The sequence below is a fragment of the Penicillium daleae genome (genome assembly GCF_028827525.1).
Source record: "Penicillium daleae strain IBT 16125 chromosome Unknown utg000002l_segment0_segment0, whole genome shotgun sequence".
Lineage (NCBI taxonomy): Eukaryota > Fungi > Ascomycota > Eurotiomycetes > Eurotiales > Aspergillaceae > Penicillium > Penicillium daleae.
This window is the reverse complement of record NW_026623150.1, coordinates 1,638,643-1,654,124: the sequence shown is the minus strand read 5'-3', so window position 1 is coordinate 1,654,124 and position 15,482 is coordinate 1,638,643. Positions and strand designations below refer to the sequence as shown.

Genomic DNA, 15,482 nt, shown 5'->3' with positions numbered 1-15,482 from the left:
CATCTTAATTCCTCCGTGGTCTGTTTACTTTGGTCTATACAAAGTTAGACCTCACACCATCGGGCATCGCGGGGGTCATCATCAGCCCCACTACGCTGGACAGTGTCCATCATTTTCAGCTGGTCCTGAAGAAGTCACCAACCACAGCCCAGCTGGTAATCAGCATTGGAAAACAGTTCAGCCTCGTAGTCAATACCAATTTCGAATCCCTCGCCAGCGGAACAAACACATCGGAACACGCGGCACTCGTTCAGGCTGACGTATTTATATCCAAAGGGTTAAAGCCCAGCATCTACAGTAACAACCAAACACCTCCCTCTCTCTCATCCTCCCATCTTCACAACCCTCACAATGAACACCCTCAATCTCCAAGAAATAGACTCTCTCGAGGCCACCATCATCATCGATAATGAACTCGACCCCTTATCCCCGCCGGCCCCCAATACCGTCCAGATAGCTGGGAATCTCGGTACAATCGGGATGAACTCAAAGCATAAGCTCACCGATCGTGGGGGTGCTTGCAAAGAAATGCGCATGGAGGATATTTGCTGCTCGGCACATGGATTGTCGATTCTAGTGGTAAGATGAATCATGCGCTCTTGCCTCTTGCGACGGGACGACTGGCTTATACATAGCCCGATGATATGAGGGTGGTGGTGTGACGATATAGACCGCGACCAAAGGAGACCAAAAGCATGCTGTGCTGTTCGATGCGGGCCCGGAAGAAGAGGCGTGGGAAAGGAATGTGAAGCGATTGCGGCCGGATATTGCTTCGGTCGAGGTGATTCAATTATCGCATTGGCATCGGGATCACTCAGGTCGGTTCTGCTCGAGACTGTTGGCCGTGCTGCTGTGGCGAGAACATGGGTCATTTTCTTTGATATTGACTTGAACCAGGTGGTCTTTGCCGGGCTATTCGAATGATCAAAGACGCTAAACAGAGTCATGGCCGCTCGGATGACCTGATCGTGGACCTACACCCAGATCGACCGGTCTACCGGGGTATCGCTCTGCCTGAAAACATCATATCTCTCGAGGCAGATCCTACCTTTGACGAGCTAACTGATGCCGGCGCTGTCGTGAGCAAGTCAAACCAGGCACACACAGTCCTAGACGACATGTTCTTGATCTCTGGGGAAATTCCACGACTCACGCCATACGAGACGGGCCTGAAAAACGCAGTGCGATACGATCCAGAGGAAAACGATTGGTTTTCAGATGAACTCATCGCCGACGAACGCTTCCTCGCCTGTAACATTAAAGGTAGGCATTCTTCCCTACCCATGATACGAATTCGAGACTCATTCCCACAGGAAAAGGAATAGTCGTCTTCACTGGCTGCAGCCATGCCGGCGTCGTCAACACCACAAAAAACGCACTCGACCTCATCGGCAACGATGTACCCCTTCACGCCGTAGTTGGCGGCTTCCATCTCGCTATGAGCGAAGACGCACAGGTCCAGAGTACAGTAGCAGACCTGAAACGTCTTGATCCCGCCGTACTCATGCCAGGTCACTGCTCAGGTTGGCGGGCCAAGTTCGCCATTGAGAAACACATGCCCGGTACTCTTGTTCCGTGTACTGTGGGCATCAAGATCACCTTTTAGATCTTTGAGATTCGTGAAACACTGCACTCGTCCTTTTTTATGTATCTCGTTCATCTGTCCTCCGAACGGATCGTCCAGCTATTGGATGGATTCTGCTCAGATCGGATCTGACTTTAAGATTAGAGATGCAGCATGCACGGTGGGCTGTTCCTTGCATTCTCTGGCGGAACAGTATCTCCACGTGGGGAGTTCAAGTCAGGGTCTATGTACTGTAAGACAGTGTACATATCCGTATTAAGCTGGCATGTCGGGTGTTGCTCCTGGCAACTTTGTCATTCTTGCAAGGGATGGATCATGTCACGGGGCTTGGGGGGTGCTCGCTTACTTTGCTGTTTTTGATGAGAGCTCCATCTTATGATTTCACTGTTTATCCCTTGCTGCATTACAGTACTCTACCACACAATCGGGAGTATGTGGGAAGTGGTTTGGTTGGAAGGTTATCTGGGAGCTCGATGGATGTGAATATTGCCGTTTTGGTACGGACGCGGTTCCATGAGAAACCCGGATTGTGTGTGCAGTGTTGACAGCGATAGTCTAGATTGGAGAATTGAAATACTAGTTTTGGGTACTAGCATTATCTTCGTATCAAAGTTGAGTAATGCTTGTAGCTGGAGGATGCAGGTTTGCTGTTTAAAAATTCGATCGCAGCGTCAGTCGAGATATATATCGGCGTTTCTTGTGCGCGATGACCTATACAGTTCTACCCAACAACGTCCCGGGCAATACCCATCAATATTTCAAGGCACAGTCAATGCCCCGAGCCGAGAATTTCGTCAATCACTTTCAAGATAAATGCTTCTGGTCTCCAATTAAAGAAGTGACATTAAATCATAAGATCACAACTGTAACATTGGTGAGGTTACTTCCCGACACCAAAGACTAAATGGCACCCAAGGTATAGTCGTACCTGCTCGGCCAATGACAAGACAGATAAGTTGTAGAAGTAAATCACCCATCATCTCTATTCTAGATATTCACTCTTTGGTTCAAAATGATATGTCCCAAGCAACATACCCCAAAAGGGCAGACGTTGGAAACCGCAGCCGGGGACCTCCAAAATCGATGACTATACGCTTCATTTCCTCAATAATAGCCACGTTGGCACTAGGTCATCAAGCAAAAATGGTGATACTCCCAATTCCAGCGAATGACCTAGCAAGATCCAATCCTTGTATACGAGAATAGTAATCATCCAAGACCCCTAACAGCACCGGCAGTTAAACAAAATCTACGACTACTGTACAGAAGCTCGATGAAACAACCTGCCATCCTCTGAGCGACGTACATCAATGCTGTACAAACAAAGTCATCTAGCTACCATAGCACATCCTTTGGGTCCATACCCGACGCCGAAGAGGCAACGAGATACACCATACCTACCGGCCACGTCCAAGCCCTAGTAAACTCCAGTATGTATATACTGCATGCTAGGCACAGTGTACAGCCCCCGCCAAGATCCGACACGGGAAGAAAGAAACATCAGTACGTATAGAATTCTCGTAAAGATAAGCCTAATTGATGTTACTTAGTTATCTAGACGTCCCTTGCTGACATCTATCTCGCTATACTGCTCCCTCCATCCCGCCCCACGGTGATCAGGGGGAAAACAATAGTGACAGTACCGTACGGCATCCGGACTCCGTGTTTATGCAACATTGATCATCTCTGGGGAAAGGGGAGGAGCGAGGCGCATTGTGTCAGAGCGCCGAGAAGTAAATGCCCGCCAAGACAATAATGCGGGAGGGATGCACGGTGTGTTATTGGCGTTATACTCAGGGGGGGAGGGGTGGAATGATACCAGGATACTGTAGTGCATGAGTATATGCAATACATTCCTGTACGGTACCACCTTTGATATGCCTGTGCATGAAGTTGACAGGCAATCAAGGGGTAGTTGTAGCGGAATCCGGAAGTACAGTATTACAAGACGAGATGTACATACGTGATCTCAAATACGACAGCCATGTATCCGGAGCATGGAGTACAGTACAGCCAAGAGGATGCAAAGTCGATCGCCGACTATGATCTTCTTTCGGGGCAGTATTGGCGCCAAGAGTGATTGCCCGGAGGGATTGGGGCGTAGGGATGTTGCAGCGTCGGATTTTGAAACTGGGCGTCTCATTGCCACAATGGCGATAAGTCGGACAAGTGTAATTGGATGCTTGTTGTCTTTGCTTGGTGCAAGGTATGTTTTGGGCGTATATATTTACTGCCAAGGCAATATTAAGGAACAGTTCAGAGGCACTAAAGTCTGTATTTGGAAGATCCGGGGTAGACCAAGACAGGCTCGTCGATCAGACGATGACCCTTTTTGATGCAATCCCAATTGAGATCAAGTGATACTTATTTATTGAGCCAAGAGCTAGGGTGGAACAGGAACTCAATACTTGGCTCACGCTGACTGTAAATCCAGATATAGGATGGACTAGTGTATCTTTAGCATGTCTGTCTCCCTGTATCTTGGAGAAAAGAATCTAACAAGATTCTGTATTCACGGCGAACTCTATCTATAGAGCCCTCAGTGTGCAATTTTCTAGGCAGTATTGACGATCTCAACAAATATATCCCTGTCTTACTTAGCATACAGGCAGGGTGCCAAGTCCCAAGACACATAGTGCAATTGCTATATTATACGGATACCAGTGAACAAATCAGAGAGTACGAAGCTCTGATGCCTCTGTTCGTAAGTCCCGATCTGCATCGAGCAATCACAAGAACAGATCCTGCTGCACAGCGGCACAGCCTCCTTCTGTTATAGCGGCAAATCACAGTCTTCTAGGCAGCTGATTAAGTACTCACCGCAAAGAAGACTAATCATTCACGTGTCCAACAATAGCAGGACAGACATATCCCTTCGGCATCATTTCGTCATAACCCCGTCCCCCGTCCTGGCCCAAGCCAAGGGCTAGGGTGTGGGATCGGTAGGTCGTTCACGAAACACCGATCATCACATCACGGAGAGTTTTAGGTAGTCGGGATCCGAACTAGACGTACGCCGGTATACAGTTTGTACATGTTATGTTCACTGTACTGATAACGACGAATGTAGTTTCAATTAAAACAAAGCTTTCGTCAAGCACGACACACTAGGTCTACCACATTGACGTCAATAAACACTCCAGATTTACCTCCACGTACGCAAGACAGAGTCGGCCTACCTACCTTAGAGACCAGCACAGTGAGAAAGACCCGCCGATCATGGCGGCTCTATTTTCTACCATGGATACACGGGACGCTTTACAGTTGTACCTGCATAAGCATAATTGAGCCACTGTACATGCACCTTTGATCATGCTTCTTCGCATATACCATGACCACGGAATAATTCGCCTGCAGCGAGTCACTCAGTAATCCGCAAGTAATAAACAGGAAACAAATAGCGCGACACACGAAACCTCCCAAAGAGCGCCTAGCCCAGCCCCAGCCAAAATACCAGTTTTCAATTCCCGGACCAAGCCAATCCGCCCAGATTTAATAGTGATGCGCGCTATTACAGCGCCCACACCGAAAAAAGAGTTCACTCCTTGCCCGTTGCGAGCATCCCGTCGGGTCCGTGTGGGGGTCCTAGCAAGCTATGGCCCCTCGAGAGCTCGAAGCAGCGCAACTGTTGGCCCGCGGTAAAACATGTACACTCTGCTTGTTCTCCTGTCGATCCAGGGCCGAAAAAAGGGGTCAAGCCAACTTTGTACAGTATGTTGTAGCATGTGGCCTCACTGTGGAATGTCACTACTCGCGATGCGATTGGAGGGCTCATTTATCCCCCAACGCGTCGAATTGTTTTGTTTTGGCCATTCCTGGATGTCATCATAGCCATGCTTCTGATCATGACCCTGTTCCTGGATTTGCTCCTGAGTTCTAACTTTGGCGAATTGAATTCATCATAGATGTTCGCTATGGTAGGTAATCCTGACTCGTCAATTACAATATACTGTACTGTAGTGTGCCTTCATCGTACGTGTTCTTTAGTTGACATTCGACTTCACGATCCCTGCGGGACGGGCCTGCCCACATTTTTGAGATTTGGCTTGCTTTATGGCATCTACCGTACCTGCAGTAGTCTGGACCTTGCGGCTGGATGAACTATGAAGCAGCTGTTGGCGCGGAGGATTCGGGATTTGGAGTGTACTTTGAAGACATTCAAGCGTGACTATCGGCAAGTCAGAAACGCCGGTCGACAAACTCAGTCATTGAAAATTATCCGCAGTGACCCGGATAGAAGGACCAATAGAGCAATTTCTTTGTGCACTATTATTCGTAAATCAATCTACTCCATTGATGACTCTGATTATTGTTGATCGGCGCAGGGATTTGACGCAGCCAAGCACAACGCGAACACATCACTGTCAGCACTGTGACCCTATTCGGAGCCTTCAAAACAAAGCTGCCAAACCCCAAGAACCCTAGAACTGGACAGTTGACCACCCCCAGGAGTCCGAGTACGAAAGCGAGAATCGCATTTTCTACGTTTCCCAAAAAGGACACACGCCACAATAGGGCTGACCACAATTTGCGGGTGTCCGTCTCACGCGAGCACACTGATAACCATAAAATTTTTCAGTGGACTCGACAATTTAGCCGAACCCCAAGCCAAAATAACTCCGAAAGCGCTAACGTCAGAGGTGCATTGTGTTCCTAGCGAATCCGCGACATACCACTAATCAGACACAAAAAGGACTAACAACCACGGTTCCATTCACACAAGAAGAAACACGTAGAAAAACCCTTCTGCAACGTGTCGTAAAGAGTTAGCCATATCTATCACCCGGTGCCGACTCCCGCGCTGCCGCGTTGCCGCGTCGGCCTTTCGAGATTCGGCATTCCGACCGATTAAGGCCGAAGTCCTTCTTTTTCCCTCACGTCTTTTTCACTGGATTTGACGTTGGGCCGAGGCAAAGTTGCCGAAAGCACGACGGCGTCGGGGCGCCAATGGGGATCTTCTGGGGCAATAGTGGCAAGGCCAAGCTAGATAGGTAATGGACGTAAGGGAAGGGCTTGAATAATCGAAAATCACTGCGTGGACTAGTAGGAAAAAAGGCGCAGAAGCACGGACGGCCGATATCCGGAGTCGTTGCCGACCAGGGTATGAAGTATTTCGAACTTTGTATGAATGAAATTAGTATTGTGATGGCCTTATGTTGGATCGATGACGATGGCGGCTTATGCAGGAGCCATGTTGATGAGCTCGAAGAAGGAAAATTGTCGCGGTGAGCTGGTGAGCGAACTGTGTACGCACTGATTGGGACAGGATATGTCCATCTTTGCCCCGTTCTCCATTCCTTGGCCCCTCTTGCCAGAACGCTCCAATTAGTCCGTTCTAGATGATTCACTATGTACGGAGTACACTAACTAACTATGGAGTCAGCTATTTGACTCACCAATTTGTCCATCATACTAACTATCTATCGAGTCATGTCATGATTAGGACGGAATAAATGGATGATTACGGAAAAAAGTCACGCAACAATCTCTGCAGTGATGCAGATACGAATAAGCCGCCGAATCTTTACCGCCACAACACCGCTAAACCATCAATTTAATCTCTCATCCAGATGATCCCGAATCCATACCCTATCCTGTATTGTAGTTATTGTATGAACATGGCCATCTCGGCCTCGGGCCTCGCACTACACCGTAGCACCGATCCGCCGACCAACCGCTACCCGCTAACCACGTTCATCTCCTTGCATCGTGCAGGGAGTCCGTGGTCCGTAATTGCCCAGTTCTTTCGCAGGGAGGACATGCATGCTCTGTACAGTTTTACACTTTACGTGGAGTTTGTATACATCCTGTACAGCCAGTCTAGCCACGAGCACATCAGCAACGCTGGATGGTCCGAACCCTCAAACCTTAAAGCTTCCCTGCAGGCGCGGGAACCGCAATGGAAACTTTACTACGGAGTGCATTCTTAGTAACAAGCAGTCAAGCAATTATCATTGGAGCATTGTTTCGATTCTTCTCGGTGTCTCGCTGGAGTAATGAGTTCGAGACGCCGGGAGGCTTGAGTCGAGACGCTGTCAGCCCTCTTCACCGGTCTTTAGTGTAGTTATTGCTTTTGTTTTTCTTTTCTCCATGGGCTGCTGATGGTGAACCCTGGGGAAAACCTGGGATGGAGACGCTGGGATCGCTTGGCGAACCCGATGTTGAGGGGGTGAAAAGGGGGGTAAGTGCTTGTTTCCAGCTGGTTTAGTGATAGGCTTGTTTTAGTGCTGGTTACTATTGTAGATTGGGATCTAGTGCCTAGCTAGAGAGATAATTAGACGGAGTGCTATGTATAGCTATTGACAACGAGGAGGTTTATGCGCTTTGCATAGTGCACAGTGTATACTGACAACGAGGAGGTTTATGCGCTTTGCATAGTGCACAGTGTATACAGACCAGGTCGAGGCAGGACCAGGGATGCCTCAGCCTTGTGCATCCGTAAGGATGTGTCGTTTCTCTCGAACTACCACTAATAATACCGACGTTTAAAGCGTCAATTGTTGACAACCTTTCAATCAAAAACTCGCGCCCGTTCCGCGCCATAGCAAGTATTTAGCCGACGATGCGCAAAAGCAAGCCAAAGAAAAGCAAAGCATCGCATCTCCTCCGCATTCTGTAATTCGTTCTCATCCCCGAATTTCTTCCTCCGCATGTCAGTTGTCAGTTCAAACAACGATGAAGATCCAATTAATCCCGTCGTCGTAGCGCAATGCCACCTCGTCCTCTCTGCACGATAACGCCCCAGTCAAAAATGCCTCACGATGATTATTCCCAAACGGGCAGGGTCGGCAAGCAGACCTCAGACTGGAGGCCGACAAGAACGGGGCTCGCGTCAGCCAAGCAACGATTTGGCAGGCGGGCGATCGTCCAGTGGGGCGCCCCCCTTCACGATGCTCCTCTGGCCCACCGGTGAGGGTTTGATTCAGATGGCCCGGGACCCATTTCTGACCGCAACTGGGGCGTCTGATTGCTGGAATTGGTGGAATCGGAGCTCCTCTTTTCTTGCCGCTAAGGTAGGTACACGGCTGCGTGGTGCGAGCCAAGAGCGATGGTGTTGGCCCTAGTCCTAGAATTGCTTTGGGGGGTGAGAGTGGAGGATCGTAGTGATGCGCGGTCTCCATTGATTATTGGAAGGAGCCCTGGTGGCCGAACACGGGGGAGAGAGAGCTCTCGCGAGCTGTTGATGAGATGATTTGCTCATGGGTTCTTTGATTTCTATGGACTTTTTTTTTTTCTGCTTGTCGGACGTGCAGAATGTGATGGGGGTGTTTTCCACGGAGAATTGAAGGGTCAATTGACTTTTTTTTTTGACGGATGGGATCAACTGAAAAGGGTTTCTGTCAAATTTCCTAGCTCGCTGGTGGATAGGGCATGTCCAAGCTGCGTAGGTGCAAGCAGTAGTCTAGTCTAGTCTTCTGTGCCCGTTTCCCCTGGGCGCGAGCGGGAAAAACGGCAGCGGGCAAGGCTGACTCAGCCAGATTGACGATATTTCATTGGTCAATGGCTGTTATTTTCACACTTTTCCTGATTGGGCATTTCGTTCCTTTCCGGCCGTATTGTCGTGACCAAACCCCATACGCCGATAAATGACCGTTTCTGACCCCATACAACATTACATAAGCAGTCGTGCTGGTGGTAACTGCCGTATTTTATCCTCCCTGTTTGGGAAGCTTTTGAGCACTCACTACGGTAGACTAACTGGGCTAGGAGAATCCAACCAGCTCAGGCATAGTCCTGGCGATGACGGCCATCAGACGCGACTCGCAGGCTGGCGAACTCGTAGCGCTTTCGCGAAAACGGCATCGATAAGCCCATGACGTGAGAGTTTCACTCTTATCTCGAGCACGTCCCCCCAAATTGCCAATTTGGAGACCTGATGGGCCCTGCCCGAGAGGCAATTCCCCCCCCAAAAGTGGGAATGCCGATTTCCGAGTACGCCGAGCCTATCAGCGCCAAACCATGGCGTGCATAATGGACATACGACCGCAAAGCACAGAGAAGGAACCAGCAAAGAGCGCGAGAAAAAAAAGTCAGCCTCCATGCAGCTCATCCATGGATCCGGAGACAGAAGGCTTCTAGAAGACATCGAGAACAACCGACTCCATTGGAGGTTTTGCTTGCGCGCACGCACTGCTAGCTTGGCTCCACTCGAGGCCCAGCAGCACACCCAGTCCAAGGCAGATTCGGTGCCGGTGAACACTGAAGTCGAGATGGGAGATGGAGAAACGAACAATGGACTGGCAAGGAAGAGTCCACCCCGAGAAGTATGGAGTCCTGGAGTCCTGGAGTCCCCACTGGGGAACAGCGGCCTCCAGATTACTCTGGCTTTGAGCAATTGTGATAATCATCAAATCGCCCATTTGAGGCTAAATGTTGGGGGTTCTCAGTCTTCACCGTACCTTTGGTTGCCCCCCCCCCCGGCTCGCGAGTCTCTTGTCTTGACCTTCTCTTTCTGTGCGGGTGCAACGGGTGGCAACGGATGAGCAGACTGCCAGTACCTCTGTAGGGTCACGAAAAGGGCCTTGACCCTGGCCCTGAATGGAGCGTGGGAGTTTCGTGGTGTCAAACATGGCCGAGTCGCCGTGGCAAACCCACACCACTCATACTGTACCCCCAAGACCTAGTTCGGGGCCCCGTCACGACCCTCGCCGCCGGTCTTGGATGTCTGGAGGAGGTTAGAATTGAGGCATTTTCAATCTGCTGCATATTGGCGCCCCGTGCTGGAGCCGATTTCTTCCTCTCCCGGCCCGGGATGTACTTCGTCTTCGTATGCTGTACAGATCTAAGGCAGAAAGTACGAAGTACATACATACTGTACCTCCGTGCGTTTTGTCAACGACAACTGAGTGCATAATTACGTCCACGACATCAGCGGCGCGATCGCCCCAAGGCTGAATACACTATCCGATTCTGGCGCCCTAAATTGGCTGCTCATCCTGGTCGGAGCACCCGGATACTTCCTGGAGACCAGGGAGGTAAGGTTTTCCCACGTGAGGAAGTACTCGTCGCCTTTGAGGCAAAAAACATGAGGCCGAGAAATGTCCTAAATAACCTTGACAGAGTCTGATCCACCGTCCCCTTCCGTAAGGCAAATCACGGGTTTTGTGCCGATCGACGGGGTGTACAGGGGTTCTGTATGCTGATCTCGATGATGACGGTATCTCTCACGGTCGCACGACCACCTTTTTGCCGATGATGTGGTTGTATCTGTAGACGAGGAAGGACTCCCTATCCATGTCTCGACTCTCAACGGTCGCAACACTTCCCACACAATAAAATTCCATGTTCAACCTTATAATCTACCTCCAACACAATATCCTGCCTTGTGGAACATTGCCCACTCCCCCGTTCCACGGCTCGCGCGTGGGGTACACCTTTCGCGATATGTTTTCTCAACGCTTCGATATATCCACCGCCCAGTCCTTTTGAATCAACGTCTTCCAATTGGTGCCGCAACCGGGCTACCCATGCATTTACTGGTTCCAGGGCTTAGAACCAATATATTCACCACATCGATGACACCCTGTCTTGATCCTATTTCATCTTCCTGTGCTGGCCCATGGACAAGTCCAACCTAGTCCTACTACTGTAATCAGTCTGGCAGCTCCATGGAGCTCCCCACTTTCGCGCTGACGCTGCATGTAGCATGTACGAGCCTCGCGATGAGGGGGCCCGCTTTACACTATCGCCGGGAAAATTTCTTATTTGCAGCACGGAGAGGAGAGCATACTCCGTAGTCCATACTATCGCGACCACCTATCGTACCCCCCTTTCCCTTATACTGAGAAATTGAAATATCCACGCCTGCAGGATGAAGAACATCCAACTATGTCTACTGTGTTCCCCCCCCAGAATCGCGCGAGACAAAAGGCTTGGCTGACGTGGGTACCGTCCCTAGCTCGCGCCAACCAGCGAGAATCCCCCGGAAAGGATCATAACTCAATTCGCGAATGGTCTCGCACGGGGTCGTAAGGGACGAAGCGTTGGCCATTAATGAGTATTGTACTGCAAAATTGCACGCTCTACTACAGTAACTAACCAGTAATCTTCTCCTCTAAGTCAAGGGGAGGGCCAGCAGCAGCAGTGCCTAGCGATACGCACTTTCCCACGTTGGCACAATTTCTCTATCCGCCGGATTCAGGAGGAATTGGCCCACATTCGTTTATTCTGGCCAGGAGCTAAGGGAGCTCGACACCTTTCGTCTCGCATCTCTCACTGGACGGAGGTGATGGGGGCGGTTATTATTAGGAGGCGGGTTTGAACTATCAGCTTGGGGGATGGTGTGGAGGACACCCTGCGCAATCTTATTAGGTTCTGCGAGCTAAGCTCGAACCATTTAGACTGGGAAAATAGCGGGTTGTTGAAGATAGACTGGCCCCCCTGGACTGCTCTTCTTGCTTGCGATGAGTCCATGAATCTATAGAAGTTAGAGTAGTCATTAGCTGGTATTGTTATCTAGATGTTCCAGGAACAAGCCAGGGGGTATCGTGAGACATTATTGCAAAGTACGTTTTGAACAATAAGTAGTATACACAACCCTGTTCGGCGTGATGCAGATAAAAGTCCATGGTCTGGACTGCTTCTGTAGTCTCTGACGGCTCTCTTGTCGAGCTTCGGCCCCCTTTCGCGGTTTCAATGATCCTTCTACATAACCCGCAATTGGCTGGTCCTGCCTGGCACGGCACGTCAGCCGCGGAAAGCGCCGGGGGGGGATACCTACTCGGGTAGCCCGAGCTACAGGGCGGCGCCCATCGTTAATCCTCCGTGGTGATATGAAGGTAACTACGGAGGAGTTATGTCGTGGATGGAGGATGCTAGTAAGAAGGACGGAGTACAGTAGTACGGCCGTATACGAAAGCGAGAGGGCGTGTTGAGGATGGTGACCTGCTGGGTGGTGACATGCGGCCGTGGATAGCCTCATTTATCAGGCATGCAATACTTCAGACTCGTGTGTCTGAGAAGGAGCTCGTTCACCAATTGGTCGGTGGCGAACAAGCTCAATATGATATGTCACGATAACTCCGTAGTGACGGAGTACGTACTTTGTCAAAGAGCCTTCCCTCCTCCAGACGGCTCGTGCACGATGCCAATCTCGAGTCTAAACTCGGCGCGTCTGCACTATCCCGCTCCTTCCAGACAGAGCTATGGATAATGGAACAGAACAGGGCTGGCCTGGCCTTGCTAGTGGGCAGTTCTGACGAGATAAGTCCAGTACAGTTGTCAACCGTAAACCCGGGGTGCATGTGTGTTGGGATTGGAAGTTTCCTGTTGGATGGGATGCTGGGTGGTGTAGTTTTGAGTTAAGCTGGCCCTGCGGGATTGGGTGGATGGGCCAATCGTCGCGCATGCAGGATGCAGGAAGCTTGAGGTGAGATCGAACGTTGTGCTTACGTCCTTGAGAGGATCCCCGGAATGATCGACTATTGGCATCATTTCCTACAGTTGCGAACCTGCGATAGGTTGTTGTCGTCGTGGTGTATGGAATGGGCTTATGCGAACCGGGATTATTCCCTGTTGGCGTTGGGTGTGAAGCGCGGATGACCACCTAGACTGGACAATATACAGATAACTGTACTTCGTACTCCGTCCATGATGTACGGGATACAGGATGACAGCATCATGGCTCTGGTTTTGGCATTTCCCCAGCCTTCTCTATTTGGTGATATTATCATCACGCTATGACGGAGTTGGTCTATGGGCAACACCTCGGTCAACTTCCATCACCCCTCGAGTCTCCGTAGACCATCTCAAATAGGAACGACCTCCCGTGCGAGGGCTAATCCAGTGTGTCACAATCTATGCTGTCACGGCGACGGCCAACCGAGCCATGCGCCTTTCGCCAGCGAGCTAGCTCCCTCCATAGACAACGAAAAAGACATCACTCCACTGAAGGTTAGGGGAAACCCCCCAAAAAGAGAAGAGACCAGCACACAACAAGAAAGGCATGTATCGACTGAGAGTCGCAGGGCGCCGATCCGCACAGGCGATGAAATCATCGCGGACACACCGGGATGTTCTGATTCGATACATGCGCGGTCTTTCTTGACTAGCCGGGCTTTAGCGGGCGGGGACCTGGCCGGTCGCGTCGGCCAGTCACGGACGCCGAATTTAAATGACGCTTCTGGGACCCGGCCTTGGGGCCTCGCTGGCTCGTGGAGAGTAGCGATCGTCCATGGTTGGTGAGATACGAAGGAGGCAGTTGGGGCGAGGGTGGGTGGTGCTAAGCTCCGCGGGGATGTGTCGATAAGAAAAGGGCGAAGACTTCGAAGAGGGTTTAACTTGTGGTTTATCCGAGTTAACGCTGAAGAGAATAGTTAGTCAGCCCAGTGACATAATGGTAATCTAACGAGCCAAAGAGAGGGGACTGATCGGTTGTCGGTGGTCTCTGTGTGTGTTTCTGGATATTACAGATGCTACGTAAATAAGATACGGGGTTGTACGGTACGGACGGTTCAGAGTGTGTTGAACCCCGAGAGCCTTTGGGGGAGAGAGAGGAGAGAGGACGTCCACTCTGAATACCTCCAGCATTGGCATACATTTCTGAATAGTCTTGGCTGCTTTCGGAGCCCCTTACTAACCGATGATGCTTTGGGGTGTGATTTCGTGATCAATCTATTGTCACGGTGGCCCAGAGTAGCAAAGAAAAAAAAATTATGATCGATGCCGTCATTAGAGAAATTTTTTTTGGTGTTGTTGCTTGAATTGACCTTGTTCCAAGACCAGATGCAGATTGGTACCAGGGGCAAAATGCAGTATACGGAAGTCCAGTATCAGGGCGACTGAAGCGGCAGCATAGGAAATCAGAAAATGGGCAAGGTTCGGGCCATCTCGCTGAAAAGAGCAAGATGCTCCTGTAAGATGATCCTTAACTCCAGGACTAGACTAGTAGACTACTACGATGGTCATATCTGAGTTGCAAGTTCACGATGTATACATACAATAACTACTAGTATGGGTATGGTCGGGCGGGATTGAATTCTTTGCCAATTCTCCGGCTCGCATCCCTGGGCACATCATAACCCAAACTATCCGACATACGTACTGTAGTACATACTGTACATTTGGTATACGGTAGACTCGGGTAGAGCGGTTTTTTCCATTGGAATCGCACCGTGCCAAATCCTCTAGTTTGTTCTTGTCATTTGTCTTGGGAGGGAAAAAGTCTCGGAAGTATGGGATGGAAATTACCCTCCCCTCATCCTTCTCCCACGTCCCCCAGAGAAAATCGCGCATAGTCAAGCTGGGAGCAGCTGGGGCACCGCACTTGGTAAGGCTAGGAAATCGTTGTACATTCGGTACAGATCGTATCGTGGGGATACAGTCGCATACAGTTAGGGTACAGGACTACAGGGCGATGTTGCGAGTTGGCCGTGTACCGAGTGTACCAAGACCATCTGTGCCAGTGTGGGGTGCCACTCGGCAGAACAGTGCCGGTCGCAAAGCGAGTGCGAAGAGTTTTTTCTTTGGTGCTCGTCGCGGGTCTTTTTCGTGTATGCGATGGGTAATTGAATGTGTTATGCATGTATTGACTATACTCGATGGGGGAAGTTGCTCCACCCGATCAACCCAATGAGACGCGACTGGTACCGTCAGTGGCTGCTCTCGGCCAGGCCTGCCGGAGTCTGCGCGACGCGTGCTGACCCCGTTGGACTGGCCGTGGACGAAGATTGAATCCGAGAGAGGGAGATCCTCTATCGGAGATGGAGGATAGCTAGTTGCTACTAGTTTGAATTTACAAAGTTTGGAGGCCAGTCTTGGCTGAATGGCAAGAGAGGAAGATCACAGACAAGAAAGTAGTCCGAGGAGTCCTCGGCACTATAACTTGGTGCTGTGTTGATGTTGTATGTAATGATGTACTGTCTTGTATTGGGTTACATGCTTTGGCCTAGCAACCAGA

General features: G+C 50.3%; 2 protein-coding genes across 2 annotated transcripts; both read left to right on the top strand.

The window, feature by feature from the left end:
- Window positions 1-351: 351 nt before the first annotated feature.
- On the top strand, window positions 352-1,606 carry N7458_001615 (MBL fold metallo-hydrolase; the record flags this gene model as incomplete). Its single annotated transcript, XM_056904998.1, has 4 exons — window positions 352-579; window positions 671-818; window positions 898-1,263; window positions 1,314-1,606. 4 exons carry the CDS (start codon window positions 352-354, stop codon window positions 1,604-1,606), a joined length of 1,035 nt encoding a protein of 344 aa, XP_056769105.1.
- An 8,018-nt stretch (window positions 1,607-9,624) lies between these two features.
- N7458_001614 (uncharacterized protein) lies at window positions 9,625-10,068 on the top strand (the record flags this gene model as incomplete). Its single annotated transcript, XM_056904997.1, has 1 exon — window positions 9,625-10,068. One exon carries the CDS (start codon window positions 9,625-9,627, stop codon window positions 10,066-10,068), a length of 444 nt encoding a protein of 147 aa, XP_056769104.1.
- Window positions 10,069-15,482: the final 5,414 nt, after the last annotated feature.